The following is a 23,493-nucleotide window of genomic DNA, read 5'->3' on the forward strand; positions in this document are numbered from 1 at the left end:
GCACCTTTAAGTAGAAGTGGTGCAAAATAGCTCAGCAGTGCCCCCAGTGGTGAAACCCAGTAGGATGAAACCTTAAATAAGTTGCACCAAATTTCACAAAACTTGGTGGAAACTTGTACTGTTGATTATGATTATGTTTGCGGTTCTTCCTTCATGTCAGTCCATGTGTACATTGTTAAAAAATGCCATCATGTTCGTTAGAAGAAGACCTGAATTTACTTTAGCGATTGAGGCCACAAACTCCTCAGGAAAATGTTTACTGATGTTTTTAAAAAAAATGAGAAGTAGCCATAGACTTCCATTGAAGTTCCATCCTTTACTTTTTCTTACTTTCTCATGGGTATGTTCATGGTCGACCCAGGTTCACAACCCTCTAAATTGAACGCTCTTGTTTTTAAGTGTGAATGAGTTGTTTTGCCTCTGTGTGTTGGCCCAGGTGTTATCTGGATATTGGCTCCAGTGACCCATGACATTCACGTGGAGAATGATGAAGCAGTAGACAATGGGTGGATGTTCATGACCTGGTCGTGGTAAAGTTGTGATAACCTAATAACCCCTGTAGTTTGTGCTCCAGTGGGTGGTGCTATTAGTTTCTGTGCCGTCACCAAAGCCTCCAAAACAAAGCGACCGGACTATACCAATACCAATCAACAACCCAGAAGAGCCAACTGCTTTGTCCAAAACTCAGCTGTCCAATTCTGTCCAAGGGACAATTAACACTCTCTTGAGTATGAGATGGTTCTGGCGAGAGATGACAGATGATTTAAGAGACTCATCTACATACCAGCAAATATGAACACACTAGACTCAGACTGGGTCTTTCAGTTGACCCTGAAGACTGTGAGAATCACTCGGATGAATCAAACTCTGTTCATTCTGTATACTGACTCAATAGGTCATGAGAATCCATCTTGGACGGAGAAGTACAATGCCTGAAAGAAAAAACTCAATTTCCCTTTATCTTTTTATGTGGTTTACTGCCACCATGTGGTGTGACTCTGTACTACACTATAGCAGATACAGGTTTCAGTGCCAATTCCTGGCTAATTCTTAAAGCACCATTAGCTCATGAAGTGGATAAACAAACATTTTGGGGGGAAAACAGAGATCTGGCAACGCAGACAAATTCCTGGGGCCCCAAGCTGAGTGGTGGCCCCTGAAATGTCTGACTACCTAGACCTGCACTGATATCCTTTTTATTATTATTATTTGCTGAGAAAGTCTAGAAGTGAGGTCTTTAATTTAAAAAATTAAAAAATTAAATATATATATATATAATGTTTGGTGTGATTTTGAGAAATGCCACTGATGGAAAATACTTCTTGCAGAAGAAAAGAATGCTATGAACTAATTTGAACTTCCACATTTTCAAAAGGGGAACTTTGTCATTTTTTCCTTATCACGTCTTCCCACTTTTTTCCACTTATTTACTGATCCTAATATTCCCTTAAATACACTGTATACTGTGTTTGAATGTCTGGCTTTTATGTTTTAATGAACAATCATAATATTATTTAATATTAGCTGGTGACGGAAGCACACATCATAGGACAAACCAAAATACTGGGCCTGGTTTCGATAGATTTGTTTCTTTGTTAATGTCAGTTTGTTTTACTTATTATCCTTTTACTTTTTTTGTTATTCGTAATAATAACACACGAGGAAGCAATTCACTTTAATAGATAATTCTATACAATAAATAATACATGTTTTGTAGTTTGTTGGCAGTTTTGTATTCCTTATGGTGTGGGGACATAAATGTGTTGACACAGTCACATTATAGGGACTTGTCTTCCTTATCCCTTTAAGGTACTACTCAACCATTTGGTCGACCACGCTTTAAGTCACTATATCTCATTGAAAAATGCATCAAGCTGAACTCACTAACACTTAATGTGACTTGTTTTGAATGTTGTACTTTATGAATTATGCAAACCATGTTTATTATGAACAGACGTCTCAACCGTTTGGTTGAGGCCTGTATCTGAAATATTGTAGGGTCTAATTTTTTAAAAAAAATTGTCGTTATGGTTATCATAAGGAAATAAAATAAAATAATAAAAAATGCAAATAAATAATTGTCCTTTGCTTTTTTCTTTGCTCTTTTCTTGCGTACCTAAAAGGGGACAAAAATCAAGTCCCCACAACGTAAATTACTAAATTTTTCAGTAAAAACCAATCATAAAAATAAGTGACTTGCAAATAAGTCAATGTAATGACCTCTGAGTCTGTGTATGAGTGAGTGAGATAGAGAGATAGACAGAGAGAGAGAGACCTAGTCATGACTTGCCCAAGTTATGTTGGAGATTTTACGCATGTCTGTCATTCTGTTGCTCTCTGCACAGCTGAATCTGCTTTATTTGTTGTCTTCTTTTTTTCTTTTGTTTTTTAACAATCACATTATTCCATGATGAAAACTTAAAGAGGTTTGTGTTTGTATAATGTATAGGAGTCATGTAGGGTGGTCACTTTCCCCTCGGTGTGTCCTCTTGGACACCCATTGTGGGCGGGACTTAAGCGTCCATCACTTACCAGGGAACACAACACACGAACTCTCCGGTGACCGTGTGTTTGTGTGGACTACGATGAAAGTTCACGTTTAACGTGAACGTGTACTCGGATCGTCGGCGTGTGTGTGTGTGAGTCGTGGCTTCAGTCAAACTGAGAGTAAGTGTCGTTTAACGTTTGACGCAGATTTCACTCGTGTGCCTTTTTTTCTCGCTCCGTACGTACGCGACTGTCGCAGCTCTGCAGCCTAAACTCTCATATCACACCATCCAGATGCCTCTTAATCTGCCTCTGTGTGGTGTTTTAATGCGGTTAATCTTTGTTCGGGTGACATTTGCGGTGATTTTGCACACACTCAGATGGAGGTTCATTGTTTTTTTTCCCTCCGTGGAATGCGGTGACGCTGATGTAGGAAATCAGGGAATGGGTGGAGACGACACGAAATTTAGCTCTCGGCTTTTGGAAAGTTTTTTAAATATCCGGTTTGGTACATAGAGACTTGACAACGAAGTTATTTTGTCTCTTATGTGGCGTGAAAAAGTGTGGGAAATGTGCGTTATTAAGAGAAAATGAGCAGTAGCAACAAAACAAAAGAAGCTAGGTGCGTACGTGTTTTAACTACAAAGTACCTACGTACTAAAACACGCATGTTATGACTTCGTCGCAAATGCAATAAATTAATATAAACTGAATTTACTACTTATGACATATGACTAATATGTGTAGAAATACTATACTGAATTGACATACAGCCTCATACATAATGTGGTAAAACCATGACATACTCAAAACGTGTTGACGTTTACTGCATTTGAGTATAATGAAATCGTTAGCTTAATTAGCATAATTAGTTAGCATAATTGCCATAATTTTTTTGTTAATTGTGATATCTGCCTAATTTTACCAATGTACTTGCTAAAACAGTGTTTTTTTTCTTGTTTTCCAAAAACATTCAAATATGGCAACTATGCTATTAGGCTTAGGATTATACAAAAGAAAAATACATATTCGAGATAAGCATTTGTGACACAATGGCCAGTGGCGTGCACAGGCATTTAGAAGGGCAAGGGAGAAAATTAAAAGGGCACCTACTGCATGCCTCGGGTCAAAGTAAGTCCAGCCCTGGGGGCAGAATTTCAGGTGGACCATATGGACCTCCACACATTTTTGTTTATTTATTTATTTATTTAATTAATGTCTATCACTGAGATTTTCTGCACAGAACTGAATATCATTTACTCTAAAGGCCCTGGTATAGTTCTGCACATAATCGCATGGTGCGCATGCGCAAACTGAATTTCCAACCCAAGGTGTCGTCGCCAAGGACAGTCATCCGAACCTCAACCTGGCAACCCTCGAACTGGCTGATGCCCTGACTCCCCTGCCCGACAGGACATTCAGCTGTGAGTTGCTCGAACCAGACATGACAGAGAAAGCTGTAGCATCGTTCTTTACTTCTTTGGTAGGAATGCGTCCAATTCCTTGCGTCCAGACTTGTACCACGACCCGATGGTAAAGTGAAATACTACAGGACCCTGACGCACGAGTACACCCTGGCTGTGTACACCCTTTGGGGCACTGTCATGAAGGGTCAGTAGGGAACTTCATCAAGGCACTGTTTTGGATTGAAAAGACATCCATATGAAATTAAGTTGCAAGGGCATCTTATAGTGCACTGCATACATTTTCTCCACAAGAAAGACACTCCTTTAGAATCATTTTAATTTAGAGGCTTTAGAGGCCATATATGAATGGCAGCCAGGAGGCACTTCCTCATGTTTTTACCACTCTAGAGGGTGTACGCCACTGACAATTACATAGAATCATTAAGCAAACAAAAAGAGCATATAGTGCTAGTGTGTGTTTGTTTAAAGGATTATTTATGACAACACAGGTGTCATACAGTTTTTGCCATTATCTCTAGCAGTAATATTTAATTTATTACATTTACAGATGGTCTTCAACTCGGTTAACCCACTCAGGGTTGGGACTACAGTCTCAAATAGGTCATATATTACTTTCCTACAGTTTAAAGTCAGATTATTCCATGGGAAAAGATGACGGGGGGCCCTGGAATTTTTTTTTTTTTAATCTTTTAGGAAGTCAATGGCTGAGAAACACAACAGAGAACGTCTGGTTTGGAGTTTGTGGGCAGGCATTTGTTGACTTAGCACTGTTATTTTAGTCGTGGGAATTTCTGACCAACATGCACAGACCCTGACCTCTGATTGAATAATGTCACTTTCACAACCTTTACTTTTGTTCCGGGTGTCATCAAACGTCTCATTCACACATGTTGTTCCTCATGAGGTTAATCGTGCAAAAAACCTTACAAAAGTAAAGTTGTTTTTTTTCTCTTAACAAACTAACATCAGTGTGCGCCTGTTAACCCTCAAAAGGTTGCTTTAAATTGTGAAGGCAGGGTAAAATGTCCTCATAACCATGCGGTGAATCACAGCTACAGAAAGACACAGACACAAACTGGTTTGCACAGCTGTTTTTCTTAGGATAGTGCCTTGATTTCGATTCATTTGGACAGTCTAAACAAAGATTTATCCCTAACAACAATTCAAATCTTCCCTGTTCTTCAGAAATTAGGTTTTTCCTTCGTAGGACCAAGTCTCCATGAGGAATACTGGTCCTGACAAGGTCGGTGTTCTATGCCTGAAACGCTTCTAAAAAGGACTCTGATTATACATAATGCATTCCCTACCCCCTAACCTAAACCTAGTTCTAACACTTAAAAAGCCAAAAAGCCCTTTAAATATCTTCACTTCCCAAAAATGTCCTCACTACGTATGGTTTCTAATTTTTGTGGGTCCTCACAAAGCTACAAATAAGAGAACACACACACACTTCGCCCCTCCTTCGATACAAGTCACTGTTGCCCAGGAAACGCTCAGAAATCTACCCACATGTCGCACAAAAGGGTTCACACACCCTTTTCCTCTCACTGGAAGTCAATTCATGACTTCTCATATTTCACAAAGTCAATGATCGTTCAGCAGGTTGACACGCAACGTGGCTGTAAGTGAGTTAAGGCTTTCTGTTTTTGTCATTTTTAAATGAATGATACCCGTCACGGAACATGATCTGCTGTTGACTGTGAACTGAGAGGTACTTGAATTCCTCTTCCTGTGTGCTGTTCTGTTGGACTATTCCACTGACTCTTGCGTTTCTTCAGCAGCTCAAACTGCAGTTGAAGTCGCGTTGTTCCCGTCTGACTCTTGAATGACGACTGTGACTGATTATGAGTGGAATGCCGTCACTGCAGTCCTGCTGCTGCTGCTCCTTAATACTACACCTTGTGTTACTCATGATGTTGTTACTGAAGCACTGCTGCTACACTACTGCTACTTATGTTGGCTGTTAAAATAGATCAATAGTAGATGTTCCCTTCTCCACAGAGACTTGAGTTTATTAGGTAGTTAGAGGATCCAAGGAGCTACACTTCTAACCTTTTTTTCTACATCATAAACAGAATTTGCAGGCTGTAAATCACATTTTAAACAGTGATTGTAGCATTGTTGATGTCAATTTAACATACTGTGATATTTCTAAGGTTTCACATTTGCTTGAGCTCATGCATGCCAGTTCTGTGCATCTTTTACTGTACCGTAAGGTGCACAAACTCTGGATTATATATGCAAATCTGCCTCTTTTGTATTTGCACCAGGGCACACTTGAAACACTGACGTGATGGCCAGTCCGGAGGAAGTGATCGAGCCCGAGGCTGTGACCTCGGCGGCACAAAACCTGGGCAGAAGGCGCTTCTCTCGTGACATCCACAACCTGAGTCCAGATGAGTTTGATGGCCTTATGTCCAGCAGTGGTAAGAAACATTACATTTCTAGTATGAGCTGCTGAGAAGAATTGTATTATAATGTCTCAATCTTCCAAATCACAGATGGGCGTCCTTTCCTGGTAGTGCATCATCTTCCTGAGGTAAAGGAGACGGGTGTACCTTACTTGATTCCCGGTCTTCCTATCACATGCAAAGTGGACAACACGGAGAAATACACTACTCGCTCAAAGGTACTTTCTCTTGGTGGTTGTTGGAGGTTGCGAGTGTTTATAAAAAGATGATGATCAATCTTGTCCAAGTTCTTGTCCTTGTACCTCAGTCCAAAAACATGCAGAGATTAATTGGACACTTGAACTTGACCATAGGTGGGAATGTGAAAGTAAACAGTTGTACGTTATGGAATTAGCTTTGTGCCAATATTATATCAACCAATTCCGATTCCAATCTTAACCCTCAATCTTAACCCTCAAGCTCAACCCTGGCCCTCAAAACCAAGTGTTGAGGGTTATTTTGTCACTTAGAAATGGGACACCCCTTGAATGCAGATACGTCTTCAGACTGTAGGGGGCAGAATAACGCGAAAGCTGCGTCCAGTCGGTCAACTCCAAAAAAGAAGAAGAAGAACACATTTACGTCACGATTATTTATTTATTATTTTATTTCAGTCAAGTTATTAGGTTGCTATATATGTATATATATATATATATATATATATATATACATATATAGAATAGAAGTTGCCTTCTCTTGTCTAATGTGCATCATTTCAATAATGCCCACACAGGTCCATGTAGGAACTCGGTCAACTCCAAAAAAGAAGAAGAAGAACACATTTACGTCACGATTATTTATTTATTATTTTATTTCAGTCAAGTTATTAGGTTGTCAGTTAGTTATAAGATGATACTCATACCAATACCACAACCACGGACATATTCAGCTGACAGTTACCACACACCACGGCTTATTGAAAAGTAAACCATAGCAAACGATCGCTTGTCCGCACCGGCCGGCTATTGGCAAAAGATCGTAAAATAAAAATAAATGTTACGCAACAATGACGTCAGTAATCAATAATATGGGCCTGAACTAAGATAATACAATGGTTTTCATCATTTTTATATCTCTATTAACAAAGAAAATACTTAATTTGTATCGCACTCGCTTCGCTGCTTTCGATGCCATCTTTCTTATGTGAAAACACGCAATGCATTCTGGGTAGCCCTTGCTCCCAAGGGTGGTGTCGGAAAATCTCAATATTGAGGGCGATACAGCCCTTAAACTTGGCCCTCAACTTAATTTTTCTGAGAATCGGGACAGCACTTGCAGTAGAGGGATCGCGCATTTTTGAGATTGAGGATTAAGATTGAGGGTTAAGCAAGGAATTGGAATTCACCCTTGTTCTTTGCGCACTCTGGTTTTTTTTGTTTGCAAATGTTTTGAGCAACAGGTCAATGGACAGGAAGTAGACACGGGCTTGGAGTCACTGTCCACCTGGAACTTGTTCGTAATATCTCAAAGATAATCTGACAAACGTTAAATACTTAGAATATTTTATTTATTACACTATAAGTAATTGGATGTTGGATGTCGGTGAGGAACAAGTTCCAGATGGACAGCAACTCCAATGCCGTGTCTACTTCCGGGCCCATTGACTTGTCGCTCAAAACTCAGTAGCCAATCAGCTGGCAGCTTCCTAAGACCCGCCTATAGACAGAATCACAAAAGCTGCCAATGAGACTAAATTATTAAACTTCTAAGTACTCAGGCAGCTGTCCCTGTGTTGTGTGGTTGATGACTTTCACTCACTGTGGGTGTTTTTGAGCTGCAGCCTCAGCTGTTGTTGTTAAAGCCTGCTGTTGTTCAAATGGAGATAGGCAGGCTGGAGATTCTACAGCGTAGATGCAGAGTTAGGGTTGAACAGGTGGATAAATGGTTGAAGGTGTGGGTGGCTGGTTTTTACGGCTTCTGTCTTCTGTGGCTGTAAAGGACCTCATCCCACAACCATTTGAGTCATTGGGAGACCTTTTTATTTTGGTTTGTGGACAAAGCAAGACATGTGAGAACATTACGCTGATCAATATTTTTCACCATGCTCAGATATTTTATGGACCAATTAATTACACAGTGAATCGAGAAAACAATCAACCGATTAATCACCTGTGAAAATAATCACTCATTTCACGGGAGGGACTTTGAAATGCTGTCTTGCTCCCCAACATTCCTTCCCACTGATTTATTTTACTGCATTTTCCCAGTCCTTCCACTTTATTCTCCATGTGAGGGTCAATTGATTTAAAATTATCTTGAATTAACATTTCTAACACATTTATTTACAAGAAATAAAAGTAGCGGTATCTGTAACTCTATAGTTTGACTCAAAATTCCAGGAATAGTCAGTTTTATTTTATTGAGGCAAGGCAACAGCCTGGGTAATGATGAACATTTTAACAAAGGATTTACAAATGATGAGGGACTGGTTCCACCTGTGTGAAGTGTTTGTTTTGTGTGTTCATTTAGATGCTACGCAAATAAGTTTTTTTGTCGTTGAGGAAAGCAAAGTTGACATCAGACTATTTGGCAACGTCTCTTCTCTGACAGACAAATAAACAGCTTCTGGACTTATTATTTTCCTATATTTCCTGCACTTTGGATAGTCTTGCTGCATAAAATGTGCTATATGTGTATACATATATATATATATATATATATATATATATATATATATATATATATGTATATACATATATGTATATATATGTATATACATATATATATATATATGTATGTATATAAGTTGCCTTCTCTTGTCTAATGTGCATCATTTGAATAATGCCCACACAGGTCCATGTAGGAACTCTGTACACTGTGCGGCTAACCCACGGTCATTTCCACTGGATAGTGAAGAGGAAGTACAAGCATTTCCAGGAGCTGCATCGAGACCTTTACAAACACAGGATGATGATTCAATGGCTGCCGATGGGAAGGTCAGTGTACAAACCTATTTTATCTCCATCACCCTCTCACCCTGTTGTGTGCTGTGATGGTGAGATGTGGTGCTTTGACTTTCGATCCAGAGATTTTTTTTCCCCACTACTTTGACTATTCAAATTTCTCTCAAAAGATTTGCAAAAGAAAGGCAGCAGCTGAGAACCATGTCGGCGGAAATGCCCAGCCTGCATGGGACTGAAAGAACCAGAAGGACCTCCAGCAAAATGGTAACAAACCAGTCATATACACAGTGTGTTTAGAATTGTGCGAAATATGTTGAGGAGTTCTTCATCTTGATTAGTCTTTGGATAATGTAAAACAAATGGGCTTTTGTATGGAAGCCCGTTTCCACCACTTGGGGGAAAAAAAATGGCAGATACTAAGTCATAATTATGAGAAATTAAGTCATAATTATGAGAAATTAAGTCGTAATTTTGAGATTAAAAGTCAGAATTATGAGATAGGAAAGTCAAAACTATGAGATAAAAAGTCTAAATTATGAGATAGAAAGTCTAAATTAAGAGATAAAAAGTCATAATTATGAGATAGGAAAGATTTTAAGTCAAAATCATGAGATACTATCTCATAATTATGACTTAATCTCAAAATTAAGACTTCATTTCTCATAATTATGACTTTCTATGTCAGAATTTTGACTTGGTATCTGGCAGCTTTTTTTTTACCATATTGTGCAATTCAAATATGGTGTTGCAAATCTGATGTGTTTAAAACTAGAAAAAGCTTTCAGAGAGTGCAAAACTCGGTTTCTGTCGTGCAAAATCAACAACTGTTAAATCCTCTATCCAGATCAAAATATAATCAGTTCTTCTTTGAACCATATCCCAAATCTCTAGCTCTTTTCATCCAACTCCTTTCTTCATTTCTTAAATCATGCTGCTCACAGCCAAACAAACACAAACAATATAAGTTGTATTTCAAGATTGTTGAACTTTCTTACCTCATTTTCGTTTTCAGAAATATCTTGAGGAGTATCTAAATGGTCTACTGGAGAACAGATTCTGTAGGAGTGACCACAGCATGGTAATGGCAGACAAACACAAACATACATAAATGCATACAAAATTCACGTTGCTTCACGTTGTCTTTCTGTTCCAGCTGGAATTCCTCTCTGTGGGCGCTCTCTCCTTCATCACTGATCTTGGACCCAAAGGCTTGTAAGCAAACTTATTTGCAGTGTGTGAGATCCAGGAAAAGAGGATATGATTAAGACGTTTATTGTGCAACATTTGTCAACTTGTTTTAGGGAGGGGCCCATCTCCAAAAGGTCCGGGGGTCACCGGATCCAAGGCCTGAACTGCTTTGGCCATCATCAGTTCTGTTTCCGCTGGTCTCGCCGGTGGCTGGTGGTCAAAGACTCCTTCCTGATGTACATGAGTCGAGACAACAGCTGCATCAACTTTGTGTTGCTGGTCGACCCGGAGTTCAAAGTGAAAGTGGGCCGTGCTTACACGGACACAAAATACGGAGTCTGCATTGAGAACTTCACTCGGTACGTCCTCTGTGTGTTTATGTCTGTGAACTCAGGGTTATGGTATCAGTCTTCTATTGTAGTTGTGAAGCACAAATGTTGTTTTGTTCAGGAATCTGGTCATCAAATGTAGCAGCTATAGACAAGCTCACTGGTGGAGTCATGAAATCAACCGACTGACAGATTCCTGTGACTATCTCAAAGTACAACGCTTTGAGGGGTTTGCACCGCCGCGTGAGGACACACTTACTAAATGGTCAGATATGTATCCACCACAGATTTATCACTGTTTTTAGTTTTTTTCTTCTTCTGTTTACTAAACGTGAAACTTGAATTGATATCATTTGAAGGTATGTGAATGGGAGGGGTTACTTTGCAGACCTGGCTGATGCTCTTGAACAAGCCAGGGAGGAAATCTTCATCACTGATTGGTGGTAAGTGCTAGCATAATCTGAAAGATTATCAAATAAAAGGTTCTATTTAAGAGCATACTCCATATATTTTAGCTGTAGATGAGGCATATGTCTAATGTGAATAATGTACAAATGGATGGAAAGCCTTAGATGTCTTATTTTCCTCAGGCTCAGCCCTGAAGTTTTCCTAAAGAGGCCAGCAACTGATAACCACTGGCGCCTGGATGAAATCCTGAAACGGAAAGCAGTGAGGATTCTCTCCCTTTTTCTCTCAATTTAAAGCTGTAGTGCAGTGGTTCTCAAAGTGCCGCCCGGGGGCCAATGGCGGCCCGCAGAAACATTTCTGGCGGCCCGCAATGAATTGCAGTTGATAGTTTTAATCCAGGAGCTACTAAGCTTGTTAAATGTTTATTGGACATTACTGGATACAGACCAATAAGTGTTAACAAAAATACTGGGTATTTACCTGGTTTCTATATGGTGAATTTTAGTGTATTATTGGGTTATAAGCTGGTAATAAGCAGGTAGCTACAGCCCCCAATTACTAGCTATTTACCCAGTAAATATATTGTAACAGAAATGTGTTACTTGGTATTAACCTGTAATTGGAAGGTAAGAACAATGGCCAAAATACTGGGTAATTACCCAGTAAATTATAAAGCGTTATTATATTAATGCTTAAATTACATTAATGCTTAAATTACATTATATTAACACCTATATTACATAACGCTAAACTGTAGAACTGCAATCTGGTCATTAAAATTATTACAAATGGGATTTATTTTTTTATTTTTTTCCCCTCAGTCCAATGTTTGGTTCCTATATTGGCCCTCAGTGTATCAAAACTTTGAGAACCCCTGCTGTAGTGTGTAACTTTTTTGTTTGTTTATTATCTGCCTGTGTTTTGTCTTTGAACAGAAACAATGTAGGCTTATTTGTATGCCGTGTCCTTCATTTGAAAACAGGCTCTGTGAAGCAAAACAATCAGACCTGACTCAGGTAGTGCTTGTGTGTTAACAGCAGCAGCACAGGGACAGCAGAGACGAGATTCATTTGTCACTTGTCAAACTCCTGAATGACCATGACTTTTGAGCAGTATAATTCACTTCTAAACATGTTTTCAGTCATACTTCATCCTGTTTATAGCCATCTCGCTTTCCTAGCACAGTGTTGCAATTACTCAATTAGCGATAGTGGATTTGTCCTCAGCATTTAACCCACATAAGCCATATCCAGCAACCTTCTGGTTACGAGCCATATTCCTTTCACGACACATGTTCTAAACACTGCTGAACAGGAACATAGAGAGGACTGTGTGGAGCTGATAGGCTTAATCATTATTGTTTGAACATTTGTTTATACACTACAGTTTTAAATAAGTATTTCTCATTACCCACAAGTATTTTCTCACCTCTCTTTTGAACTTTTCGCTCCAGGAACAAGGAGTCAAAGTGTGTGTTCTGCTGTATAAAGAGGTGGAGCTAGCCCTCGGCATCAATAGTGAACACAGCAAGAGGACGCTCATGAATATGCACCCAAACATCAAGGTCAGTCTCTGCATAATGTGATGCACAGAGAATGGACAGCACAATTACCCACTGCCGCATCTCATCACCTTTTACATGTTTACATGTGACAGGTGATGCGGCACCCTGACCACGTGTCATCTGTGGTGTTACTGTGGGCTCACCATGAAAAGATGGTGGCCATTGACCAAACAGTGGCTTTTGTCGGTGGAATAGACCTGGCGTTTGGGAGGTGGGATGACAGCCAGTACCGCCTCACTGACCTGGGTTTGACAGAGATGCCCAGTGTACCTAAGGAGAATCCAGAGGGAAATACTGAAGTAAGAATTTGTTAAATGACCCATATTATGCAAAATCAACTTTTTTATCAATCATTTTAATACTTATATTTGGGACTCTGGAGGCCCTACCAGTCGCCAAAGTTTGAAAAAAGATGACTCACTCATTTTTTTGTGTGGTCCGCCGAGCTCTACTTTGTCCCTAAAATACGCTAGAGTGCTGGCGAGGGCAACGGCATCCGAAAACCGGAAGTCTGCGAATCGTTTTATTCTTGGCTCCACAGTGCAGCACAGAGTCCTACACAAACTTCCAGCCTCAGAGGATTTATCTGTCCAGTGGATACATATTATATTTGACGGCAATGTGCCTGCTAGAGCCTGCAAATGATCACTTTTTCAAATGCTAACTGATGTTAGCTCCCAGTAGCCTCTGTGGCTGATGTCATTTCCTGTCCCTTAAATTTCATTTTACTTTTTTTTAAGGTGGACCTACAGAGATACTACTAAACAGTGTTCTGAACAGGGCTGTTTTGGCAGGGTGATTGAACTGCTGTGGTGCTTCATCCTGATGGCATTTTGACCAAAGCATGTCATAGACATATTCATTAGGACACCAGGGAACTAGGTTAACTTGGAGAAATAGGATATAATATGGGACCTTTAAATGTGTGTGATATAGGTCCCCTTTAGACCTGGCATTAAAATGTGATTGGATTGTAATCTGATAGTGCCTGACCAGTTGTAAGTACAGGTGTAAAAACACCCAAGATTGAACAGAAGTGTAAATGCAACAAATCTGTGATGCGTCTCCACTCCTCCCACAACAACTACGTGAGTGCAGGTACTCCGAGCACAGCTAACATGACAGCTTACGTGAAAGCTAACATGGACACCGGCGACATATGATAACCGGGTTAAATGCATGTGGTGAAAAGCTATCCGATAGCTATCTGATCACAGAAAATGCATTCCAATGCCAGATGTAAGGTGGGACCTTATTGTAGCCTGTCAATTGCCATACGCATGAAGTATTATTACAGTTATGCTCACGGTACTAACAGTTGTTTCTGTTAACCAGGACAATGGTGAGGTGGATGGTCCTAAACCATCTGAACCAGATAATCAAGCAGAACAGGATCCCGGCAGTTTGACTGGCAACACTAAACTGTGGCTTGGCAAAGACTACAGCAACTTCATCAAAAAAGACTGGGTCCAGTTGGACAGACCATTCGAGGGTACCTGCCACCTCAGCATCAGTATCAAACACACACACACATCTATGCAAACAGATTGAAATAATTTTTAACAGAGAGCTGAAAGAATTGCATATTTCTTCTTCAGATAACATCGACCGTACTCAAATTCCTCGCATGCCATGGCGTGATCTGAATGCAGCTCTTCACGGCCGAGCTGCCAGGGACGTTGCCCGCCACTTCATCCAGCGCTGGAACTTCACCAAGGTCAGGATCATATGATGAAATTACAGCTTCAGATGGCATTAAATCAATCTATACCATAACTGTGAACAAGCAGTTATTTAGAGATGGAAGCAAATAAAAAATAAAAGTTAATAATTACCTAAATTCATCAAATTGAGCTAAGGAAATGTCAGTAGCCTCATTTTTAGTGACATATAAAGACATGACAAACAGAGGAGATATATCTGGCTCTGATTTATTTGTTTTGTCTTCTTTAGATCTTCAAAAGCAAGTACAAGGACAACTTCTACCCCTACCTTCTACCCAAGTCTCAGTGCACGACCGACTCGCTCCCTTTCACCGTGCCTGGCTCCAGGAAAGCCAAAGTGCAGGTATTTATTCACACACATTGAACACAGATGAAGTCGGTATCTTGTGCAAAACACCTCCTGTGAAAAAATGTTTTGAGGGATTTACATCAGGAAGAAAAGAAACAGGAATGTTACTAGAGTTAATGGATAATTTGAATGAATATAGAGCTGCCATATCTTGTTTTAATTAAAGGGGACAAATTATGCAAAATCTACCTTTTAATCATTTAAATCCTTATATTTAGGACTCTGGGGGCCCTATCAGTCGGCAAAATGTGAAAAAAGATGACTCGCTCATTTTTGTGGTCCTCCTGAGTCTAAGTACAGGAGATGAAACACCAGATGTTGACTTCGGCACTCATTGGGACGTCACAATGCACCTGGAATTGTTGTCTCGCGGAGCTCCGCTTTGTCTGTAAAACATGCGACATAGTTCTATTCTTGGCTCCACAGTGTAGCACAGAGTTCTACACAAACTTCCATTTATCTCTCCAGTGGATACATGTTATATATGATGGCAATGTGCCTGCTAGAGCCTGCAAATGATCACTTTTCCAAATGTTAACTGCTGTTAGCTCCCAGTAGCCTCTGTGGCTGATGTCATTTCCTATCCCTTAAGTTTCGTTTTACCTTTTTTTAAGGTGGACATTTAAGGTGGACCTAAAGAGATACTACTAAACCGAGCGTTCTAAAAAGGGCTGTTTTTGCAGGGTGACTGCTCTGGTGCTTCATTCTTATGGTATTTTGACCAAAGCATGTCAGACATGTTCAATAGGACACCAGGGAACTAGGTTAACTTGGAGAAATAGGGTATAATATGTCCCCATTTTAAATTTTTAAAAAAATATTAAAAATTAGTTACAACTACACGTTCAAACACGATGTTTGCATACCAGATAAAACTGGCCTAAAAACATGGATAAGGCAGAGAGGACAGTGCAAGGACAAGAAGTGACTTAAATCCCCAAAAAACACAGGAAGTTACCTAAACTCTATGTTTACCAGATGACATTGGGTCCTTTATATCAGTGAAAAAGCTAAAAATTAGTGGCTCATTGTATATACAGAGATCTTTAATGAGGCGTCTCATCATCAGGACGAGAAAGTTAACAAAATGAAATATATTCCTGTATACAAACAAGACGATGGCCAAGAAAATTTAAGGCTAGTACTCACTTCCACTCTCTATTTAAGTGTGAAACCAAGTCATTTGTAGCGGGTATTCTCACAGATCTATTTACAGCACAACAGAGCGGCTTTGTTGTGGCTTTTGAAACGCAGCTCAAGTGTTCAGGGTTGTTTTGCAGTTTGCAGATGGTGGAACAAGAGTAAGTAAAGCCTGTGGAACAAAGTCAAGGCAACGTGTTTGTCCTGTTTAGTCGAGTCCAGGGGAAACAAATGTACTAGGACAGGGAGGGATGTTTTATATTCTCTTATATTCAACGGGCTTAACATTGTAGTACATATTTATAGTACAACTGGAGGACAGAACAATCAAAGCTAATACACTATACAGGTTTACCTTATATAAAATAATTCACAAAGAAATGATTTCTGCTGTTTGGATACAACTCAGTATTACATGCTATTTTTTAATGTGTTTGTCATCTATAACAAAAGGGTTCTTTATGTTCGTACTGTACATAGGGCGGTGAACTGTAACCTTAACCCTTGCTATCTTATATATGCACTAGTGTGTGGGTGTGGGTGTGGGTGTGTGTGTGTGTGTGTGTGTGTGTGTGTGTGTGTGTGTGTGTGTGTGTGTGTGTGTGTGTGTGTGTGTGTGTGTGTGTGTGTGTGTGTGTGTGTGTGTGTGTGTGTGTGTGTGTGTGTGTGTGTGTTTTTAAACATGACAATCAGAATATGACACATTTCTGCAACCGTTTCTGTCAATATTATTTGTAATAGACTGGAAATTTTCACAGCCACAACTTTTTATCCGTTGTATTTAATAAATCTTTAGTGAAGGACTGTTTAACAACCCAAACAAATCTTCCGCAACCCATCTGTGTGTCCTGACTGCCTCAGGACAAAGACTGTGTTCGTGTTATAACAGTAAAATGAGAAGATCACACCACCGTACTTGATGAATCCAGTGACAGAGAAAGGATTTCAGTTTCGACGTGTTCTTTTTCCTCAGGTGTTGCGCTCAGCTGATCGATGGTCGACTGGAACCTGCGAGTGCTCCATTCTTAACGCCTACATCCACACCATTGAGAACAGTGAGCACTACATCTACATCGAGGTAATGCACAGATGTCTCTTGAGTGAATTTTCTTACATCCAAAGGTTGCAAGAACCTTATTTTTATATATTTTATTATAGCATCTGACCTCCATTTAAAATATTTTAGATTATTTCACCTTACTGAGATTTTCTCTGGCCACTGTGCTTCAGATTATGAGGTTGTTTGAGTTTGATTGCAGTTGCTGGCTGCCTTCCTTGCCAGCTACCTGCCTGTTTTTAAGCACTCTGCTCATACTGAGCCACCATCTGCCTTCTCTCTGCCCTTAGAACCAGTTCTTCATCAGCTGCGCTGACACAAGGAACGTCCATAATGGGATCGGCGACGCGATTGTGAATCGAATCCTGCGAGCACACAGGTCTTTTGGAGTTTACAGTCCAGATCCAAGTGGTGCTTTGGCATGTTTTAAATGGTCTTATAGTTAATTAATTTCCAGTGTACGTTGACACTATGTCTCATGACAGAGAGCAGAAGACTTACAGAGTGTTTGTGGTGATTCCGCTGCTTCCTGGATTCGAAGGAGACATCAGTGCAGGTGGTGGAAATGCCATCCAGGCTATTCTGCACTACACTTACAGGTGAGTGTACCATTCTGCCCACAAACACTGAAACCTTCAACAAGCACAGAAACACGAACGTTCATCCAGTCATGTTGAGTTCCATGCGCTTGAGACGTCGCCAAACTCTGAACATTACTGTTATACCAAAAAAACATGTCAATGCTGAGGTTAGTCATAAGTGTTTCTGCTGCTTCAATTGATTTTGAATAAAAGAAGAGAGCATTTAGAAAATGACATCTTATTATTTGGCTATGTGATGATGTCAAGGGGAGCAGTGCTATGGTTTTGTATAAGGAATCTTATATCACTAGAAAAGCACTCCGAGAGCGCAGACCTCCGCCAAGGCAGCTCAGCCCCCCCCCCTTTGGACTTTGAATATCTACTCTTAGCATTGATATTTTGGCAACATATAAAAAAAAAGCTGTGAAAAGTTTGGAGGAACAATGCCGACAAAATACACCTTGCTGGCACGACTGGGTCAGACAGCAAGTGTTGTAACCAGGGATAACGTTATGGTCAGACAGCGAGTGTTGTAACCAGTGATAGCGTTTATGGATCAAGTCCAAAATTGAATCACTTGTTCCTGGTCCCATTGCGGGCATTTCCTGAAAATTTCATCCACAGCCGTCTGTGACTTTTTGAGTTATGCTGCTAACAGACAGACAGACAAACAAACACCAGCTAAAACAGAACCTCCTTGGCGGAGGGAATAAAAAATGGGAATAATTGAGTTCATCAATTGATGTGATTGTTATATAATTGTGTTGGTTCACATAGTTTAAATGTGTTTTATTGTTTTAGGACCATATGCAGAGGGGAACATTCCATCCTATCCAGGATGAGGGAAGGTGAGTTTTATTCCAGTGACGTTTCACGACATTGAAAAGTCATCCTACAATCACAAACTACCTCCCGTGTCCTCTCTAACGTCACTGCCTTTCTTTCTTCCTTTCTCCTTGTGTTGCTCCTTAAAAACTGAAGCAACTGGTTCTAGGTATCTACTCACCTGTCTGCATTTTCTTCCTTGTTGTGTTCATCTCTGTTTTTGCATCCACTTTAACAGCTGATATTATGTTCTGTATTTTTTATATAGTCTATATAGTCATTAATTTGTTTTGCTCTACAGTTGAAGACAAGTGGACGGAGTATATCACAGTCTGTGGTCTGAGAACACACGCCCAGCTCTCCCAGTCGCTCGTCACGGAGCTCATTTATGTTCACAGCAAGACCCTCATCGCTGACGACCGCTGCTATATCATCGGTGAGTCACCAAGCTCATTCAAATGCTCATCATCGCTTTGATGTTCAGCCCTAATTGAGATGCATCATTCTGTGCACGTCAGTGTCACTCAGATGTGTAATGAAATCGGTGTGAAATGCAATCGTAATTTAATCACACATTCCAAAAGTGGCACTTTGAATTGTGCTAAAATTAAAACGTGTAATTGTGTGAATGTGTATGGATGCATTCATTTATAAACAATAATGAGGTGGATGAAAGTGCGTTAAATAGGGGATTAAAAAGCTAGGGGAGTGAAGAACAATCAAAGTTGTCTAAAGCTACACCATACATAGAAAGGTATTTTAATTTCAGATTTATGTGATTGTTTCAGTAAACTTAATCTTGTAATTCCTTAGATTTAATTGAAAACCAGCCTTGTTTTTCTCCAGCTGTATTTGAATTGCATTCTACAATTACCTCACTGTACACAGTCTATAGTCGTTTAGTGTCAGTGGATTCAGATTGCCTTTACTCCACGTAATCCAGCTTTACCAGATGTAATCTTGTGTTGCTGGTATTGTTCACTCTCGGTCTCATATTACGTAGAATATACACTCACTGGCCACTTTATTAGGTACATAGGACACCTGATATGGTGCCAGGAGTGGCACCTTGTAGCTTCAGGGTTTGACTTGTTGTGCGTTCAGATAGTCTTGGTTGTAACAAGTGAGTCTCTGGTGCCTTTCTATCATTTTGAGCCAGTCTGGCCTTTCTCCTCTGACCCTCTAGTATCAACAAGGCATTTTTCCCAGAAAACTGCCACTCTCTGTAAACCCTAGAGATGTTTGTGTGTTGAAAAAAACCCAGTAGATCAGCAGTGTCTGAAATGCCTGTTTGGCAACAAGAACCACCCCACATTCAGAGCCACTTCTGATGCTCAGTATGAATTTAAGCAGGTTTTCTTGTTGGCCATGACTACATGTCTGCATTGCCATTTTGAATGTTTTATATTGTGTTAATAAGCAGTGTGCCAAATTAATTAAGAGTGTGATCTCGTCTTTCTGCTGTGTTCTCCCTGTGTTTTCCAGTTTCCTCCCATAGTTAGAAAACATGCAGATTCGGCACAGTGGACATTCTAAATTACACCATATGTGTGAGTGTGGATGGTTGTTCGTCTCTATGTGGCCCTTTGATTGACTGGCGACCTATCCAGGATGTACCTCGCCTTTTGCCCTATGACAGCTGGGATTGGCAGTCGAAGATAGATTGAGTGTAATCTCTCTCTCTCTCTCTCTCTCTCTTTCTACCGCTTCATCCTCCACATAAAGTTGTGCCAATCTCAGCTGACATAGGGCGATAGACGGTGTACACCCTGGACAGGTCGCCATCAGTCCATCACAGGGCCACACAGAGACACAACAGTCCACTCTCACACTCACACCTACGGCCAATTTAGAGTGTCCAATTTTCCTAATCCCCAAATTGCATGTTTTTGGACTGTGGTAGGAAACTGGAGAACCCGGAGATCTCCTAACATTTAATCCCTAAACAATACAAACTGCAAATCTAAACCAATAAACCCTAAAACCTCGTTCTGGAGAATATTTCTAATATCATAGTTGTTTTTTTTTTTTAAATGTCATTTTAATACAGTATTCATTTCATGTGTCCAATACTGGGTCAATAACAAAGATGTCTCAGAAAGGACATGATGTAAAAGCTTGTACACTCCACTTGTGCTCCAGGATCAGCCAACATCAACGACCGCAGCATGCTTGGCACGCGAGATAGCGAGTTGGCAGTGTTTGTGGAGGACGAGGAGAGGGTGCCATCCATCATGGGAGGCGAGGAGTATCAGGCAGGACCCCTCACACTCGCTCTGCGCAAAGAGTGTTTCAGGTCAGAACAAAATATGCAACTCCTGAAATGGCAATCTGCATGTATGACCTTGAAGAGAGACTTTTTTTACACCAGGAATTATCAGCCTCTAAAAGCTAAGTCAATTAGTGAAAAATCACTGATATACAGTGACAACTTTTTGGGCAAAAACGGCAATAATTCTTTATTCTCTATAGCTTCATTTTTAATGATACTTCTGTAGCTATAAATGGCTGTGCTTGCTGCACTTCCGGCTGATGTGTCTTTACCTTACCAGTGTCCTTGTTGGATCCTCCTCTGACCCAAGTATCAATATTGACGATCCCATCAGTGATGATTTCTTCTTCTTGGTATGGAATGAAACTGCTAAACTGAACGCCACCATTTATGAGAAGGTAAACAATCAAACCACTTAAGTTGTGTTCTTTTTTTTCATTTTGTGTATTTTGACGTTTCTCACCTCCATTTGTCCTGCTGTGATAAAGGTCTTTAATTGCCTGCCCCTTAACGTTGTCCGAAACATGCGGGAATTGAGGGAGAACACGAACAAGCAGCGCCTCTGCGAGACGGACCCTGAGCAGGCTGCAGAGGAGCTGAAGGCTGTACGTGGACTGCTGGTCCACTTTCCTCTCAAATACTTGTGCGAGGAGAACCTGCAGCCGTCGCTGACCACAAAGGAGGGCATGGCTCCTGTAGAGCTGTGGACATAACCATGAGTCGGCACTGGTCAGACCACTACATAACTGTTAAAGGGCTGCTACGCCACACGCCTCCCCTTGTAGTTTGAGCTCACCTAATCATTGTGTTATTGACTAACGATGAGTTTGTCTGAACATAACCACTAAAATCTAGATTTTTTTATGATGATGGATCATCTGTTAGAACAGTAAGTTAACTTGGCCAGTTTGTACAGTGCCGTTTGAACTGCAAGACTGGCAGTGGAGCAAAACACACATAAAAATGAATGTGATTCAGAAGAGGACTGCAAGGTTCTACTGGAAATCAAGCATCTCACATGATCTGGGAACATAGTGTACATTTATTACTGCAAGGTTTTTGAGTGAGTGGGTGGCACTGTCTCTCTCTTTCTTTCTTTCTCTCTCTCTCTCACACACGCACTGCTTTACCTCTCTCTGCAGTGCCAGCAAATCTGTCAGAACATTTGTGGTTGTTATGGTGACGGATATAAAGAGATGATAGGATTGGAGCGGAAATAAAGACTGAATAGGACACAAAAAATGGAGGGTGGGGGGGTGTTTTTCTAAATCAGGATGCTGTTCCAGAAAATAGCTAATATGTTGAAATAATACCATAAATATCTGTGGAGTCGACGTCATTTATTGTCTTGGTCATGATACAATCGGGTGGGGGGCAGAAAAGAAAAGAAATGGGAATAAGATAATTAACGTGCTCGGTTGATTTGCTGTTCACCATGACAACCAAGTAAATTATTATTACACCGTTTTGGCCCCAGACCAGATCAGAATCACCCAATATTTACTTGTGATAAAGGTTTTTTAAGACCAGTTTGACCATTGCTATTTTCACAATGTTGTGTATAAGTGCCAAACAGATTATTGCACATATGTCCCATTATTATCCATTACATTGAGCCATAACACTGTTGAATTTTACTGAGCCACAAAGCATTGAATGACAACTACTATGCAGTCTGGAAAGGTCTTGCACTGGACATATTCTGTACTGTTGATGGTAAAAACCAGTAAGGCAGCTGCCCCTTCTTTGGAATATTGCATTGAATGATTTGAAAATATCACACAATAACAACTACCTTCCTAGTGGGTAGTGGAACAAGTAGACATGCAATAAGAAAATATAATGATACACAGTCAGCGCGTTTGTTTTGTTACATTCTTGAATTTGTAGTTAACATTTTTAACCTTTATGTGAAAATCATGTCAGATAACAGATGATGGATGTGGAGGTGAAAAAAAAGTCTAAACTATAAACTGTATGACCGAGCAGATGAAATTGTGCATATCAATTTCTACATCAAGCACCTTTCACAGAGTAGCCAGTGAAGCTATCTGTGCTTAAAGATGGTGCATTATTTACTCAACTATTCAACCTCTCCCATGGAGGATGTTTAAAAAGTCACTAATGAGTTCTTCCACCTTTGTTGTGTAAACTTACAAAGCAGTTTCATTCCGTCAATAGCATTCTTTGTGTGTTTTAATAAGCAGCCATGTCTGTGATACAAGTGTCCTTATTATATTTCTATCGTGAATTGTATTTTTAGTTGACTTCTAGCCAGCATCACTGATACATTTTTATAAACATAAAACTAATATCATTTTATTTTTAACTGATAACATTCACACTATGAAATCCACTGTATCTGTAGATCTAGGTTATTGATGTATATTTTACTAACCCACATAGCTAAAAAGATAATAAATACTCCGTCATTTTAGTCATTTTTCACCAACATTTATTTTAAGGTTTGTTACTCTTCCCTGTTTCATAAATAAACCTTTTATTGAATGTCGGTGGAGTCTATGTCTGCTTTTAATGTCATCCTCAATAAGTAATGGCGATATAGATAATGTGAACATTTTACACGAACTGACTTTAAATGCAGGGCATTTTATTTGCACATTGTTCCCAGCTGAGGCATCTATTTAATTCCAAATAGGAAAATCTGTTGAATCTGTTGAAGGTTGAATTGGGGATCTCAACACACAGTGTCTGTTAAAAAACAAACAAACACAACAATATATATTATTACGGAAGCGTATTGCATTCACTTGAAAAAAAAAACTCCT

The 23,493-nt window shown here is 39.9% G+C and overlaps 1 protein-coding gene across 1 annotated transcript; it reads left to right on the forward strand.

The window, feature by feature from the left end:
• Positions 1-2,541: 2,541 nt before the first annotated feature.
• pld2 (phospholipase D2) lies at positions 2,542-23,147 on the forward strand. Its single transcript, XM_083889193.1, has 24 exons — positions 2,542-2,667; positions 6,185-6,340; positions 6,416-6,543; positions 9,158-9,300; positions 9,438-9,531; positions 10,280-10,345; positions 10,421-10,479; positions 10,569-10,814; positions 10,906-11,049; positions 11,144-11,227; positions 11,375-11,453; positions 12,646-12,756; positions 12,849-13,055; positions 14,092-14,248; positions 14,355-14,473; positions 14,710-14,823; positions 16,943-17,047; positions 17,317-17,405; positions 17,512-17,625; positions 18,409-18,455; positions 18,734-18,868; positions 20,575-20,728; positions 20,985-21,102; positions 21,193-23,147. The coding sequence occupies exons 2-24, from the start codon at positions 6,208-6,210 to the stop codon at positions 21,415-21,417; spliced, it is 2,871 nt and encodes a 956-aa protein (XP_083745319.1). The 5' UTR covers positions 2,542-2,667; positions 6,185-6,207; the 3' UTR covers positions 21,418-23,147.
• The last annotated feature ends 346 nt before the right edge of the window (positions 23,148-23,493 follow it).

The sequence above is a fragment of the Microchirus variegatus genome, assembly GCF_963457635.1.
Source record: "Microchirus variegatus genome assembly, chromosome: 5".
In the NCBI taxonomy this organism is placed as follows: domain Eukaryota; kingdom Metazoa; phylum Chordata; class Actinopteri; order Pleuronectiformes; family Soleidae; genus Microchirus; species Microchirus variegatus.

Bases quoted from the DNA above. Each gene is read 5' to 3' on its own strand.
- pld2 (XM_083889193.1), top strand. From the start codon at position 6,208: ATGGCCAGTCCGGAGGAAGTGATCGAGCCCGAGGCTGTGACCTCGGCG. The intron at 17,048-17,316 runs GTAATGCACAGA...CTCTGCCCTTAG, and splicing joins AGCACTACATCTACATCGAG to AACCAGTTCTTCATCAGCTG. The intron at 17,406-17,511 runs GTCTTTTGGAGT...GTCTCATGACAG, and splicing joins CGAATCCTGCGAGCACACAG to AGAGCAGAAGACTTACAGAG.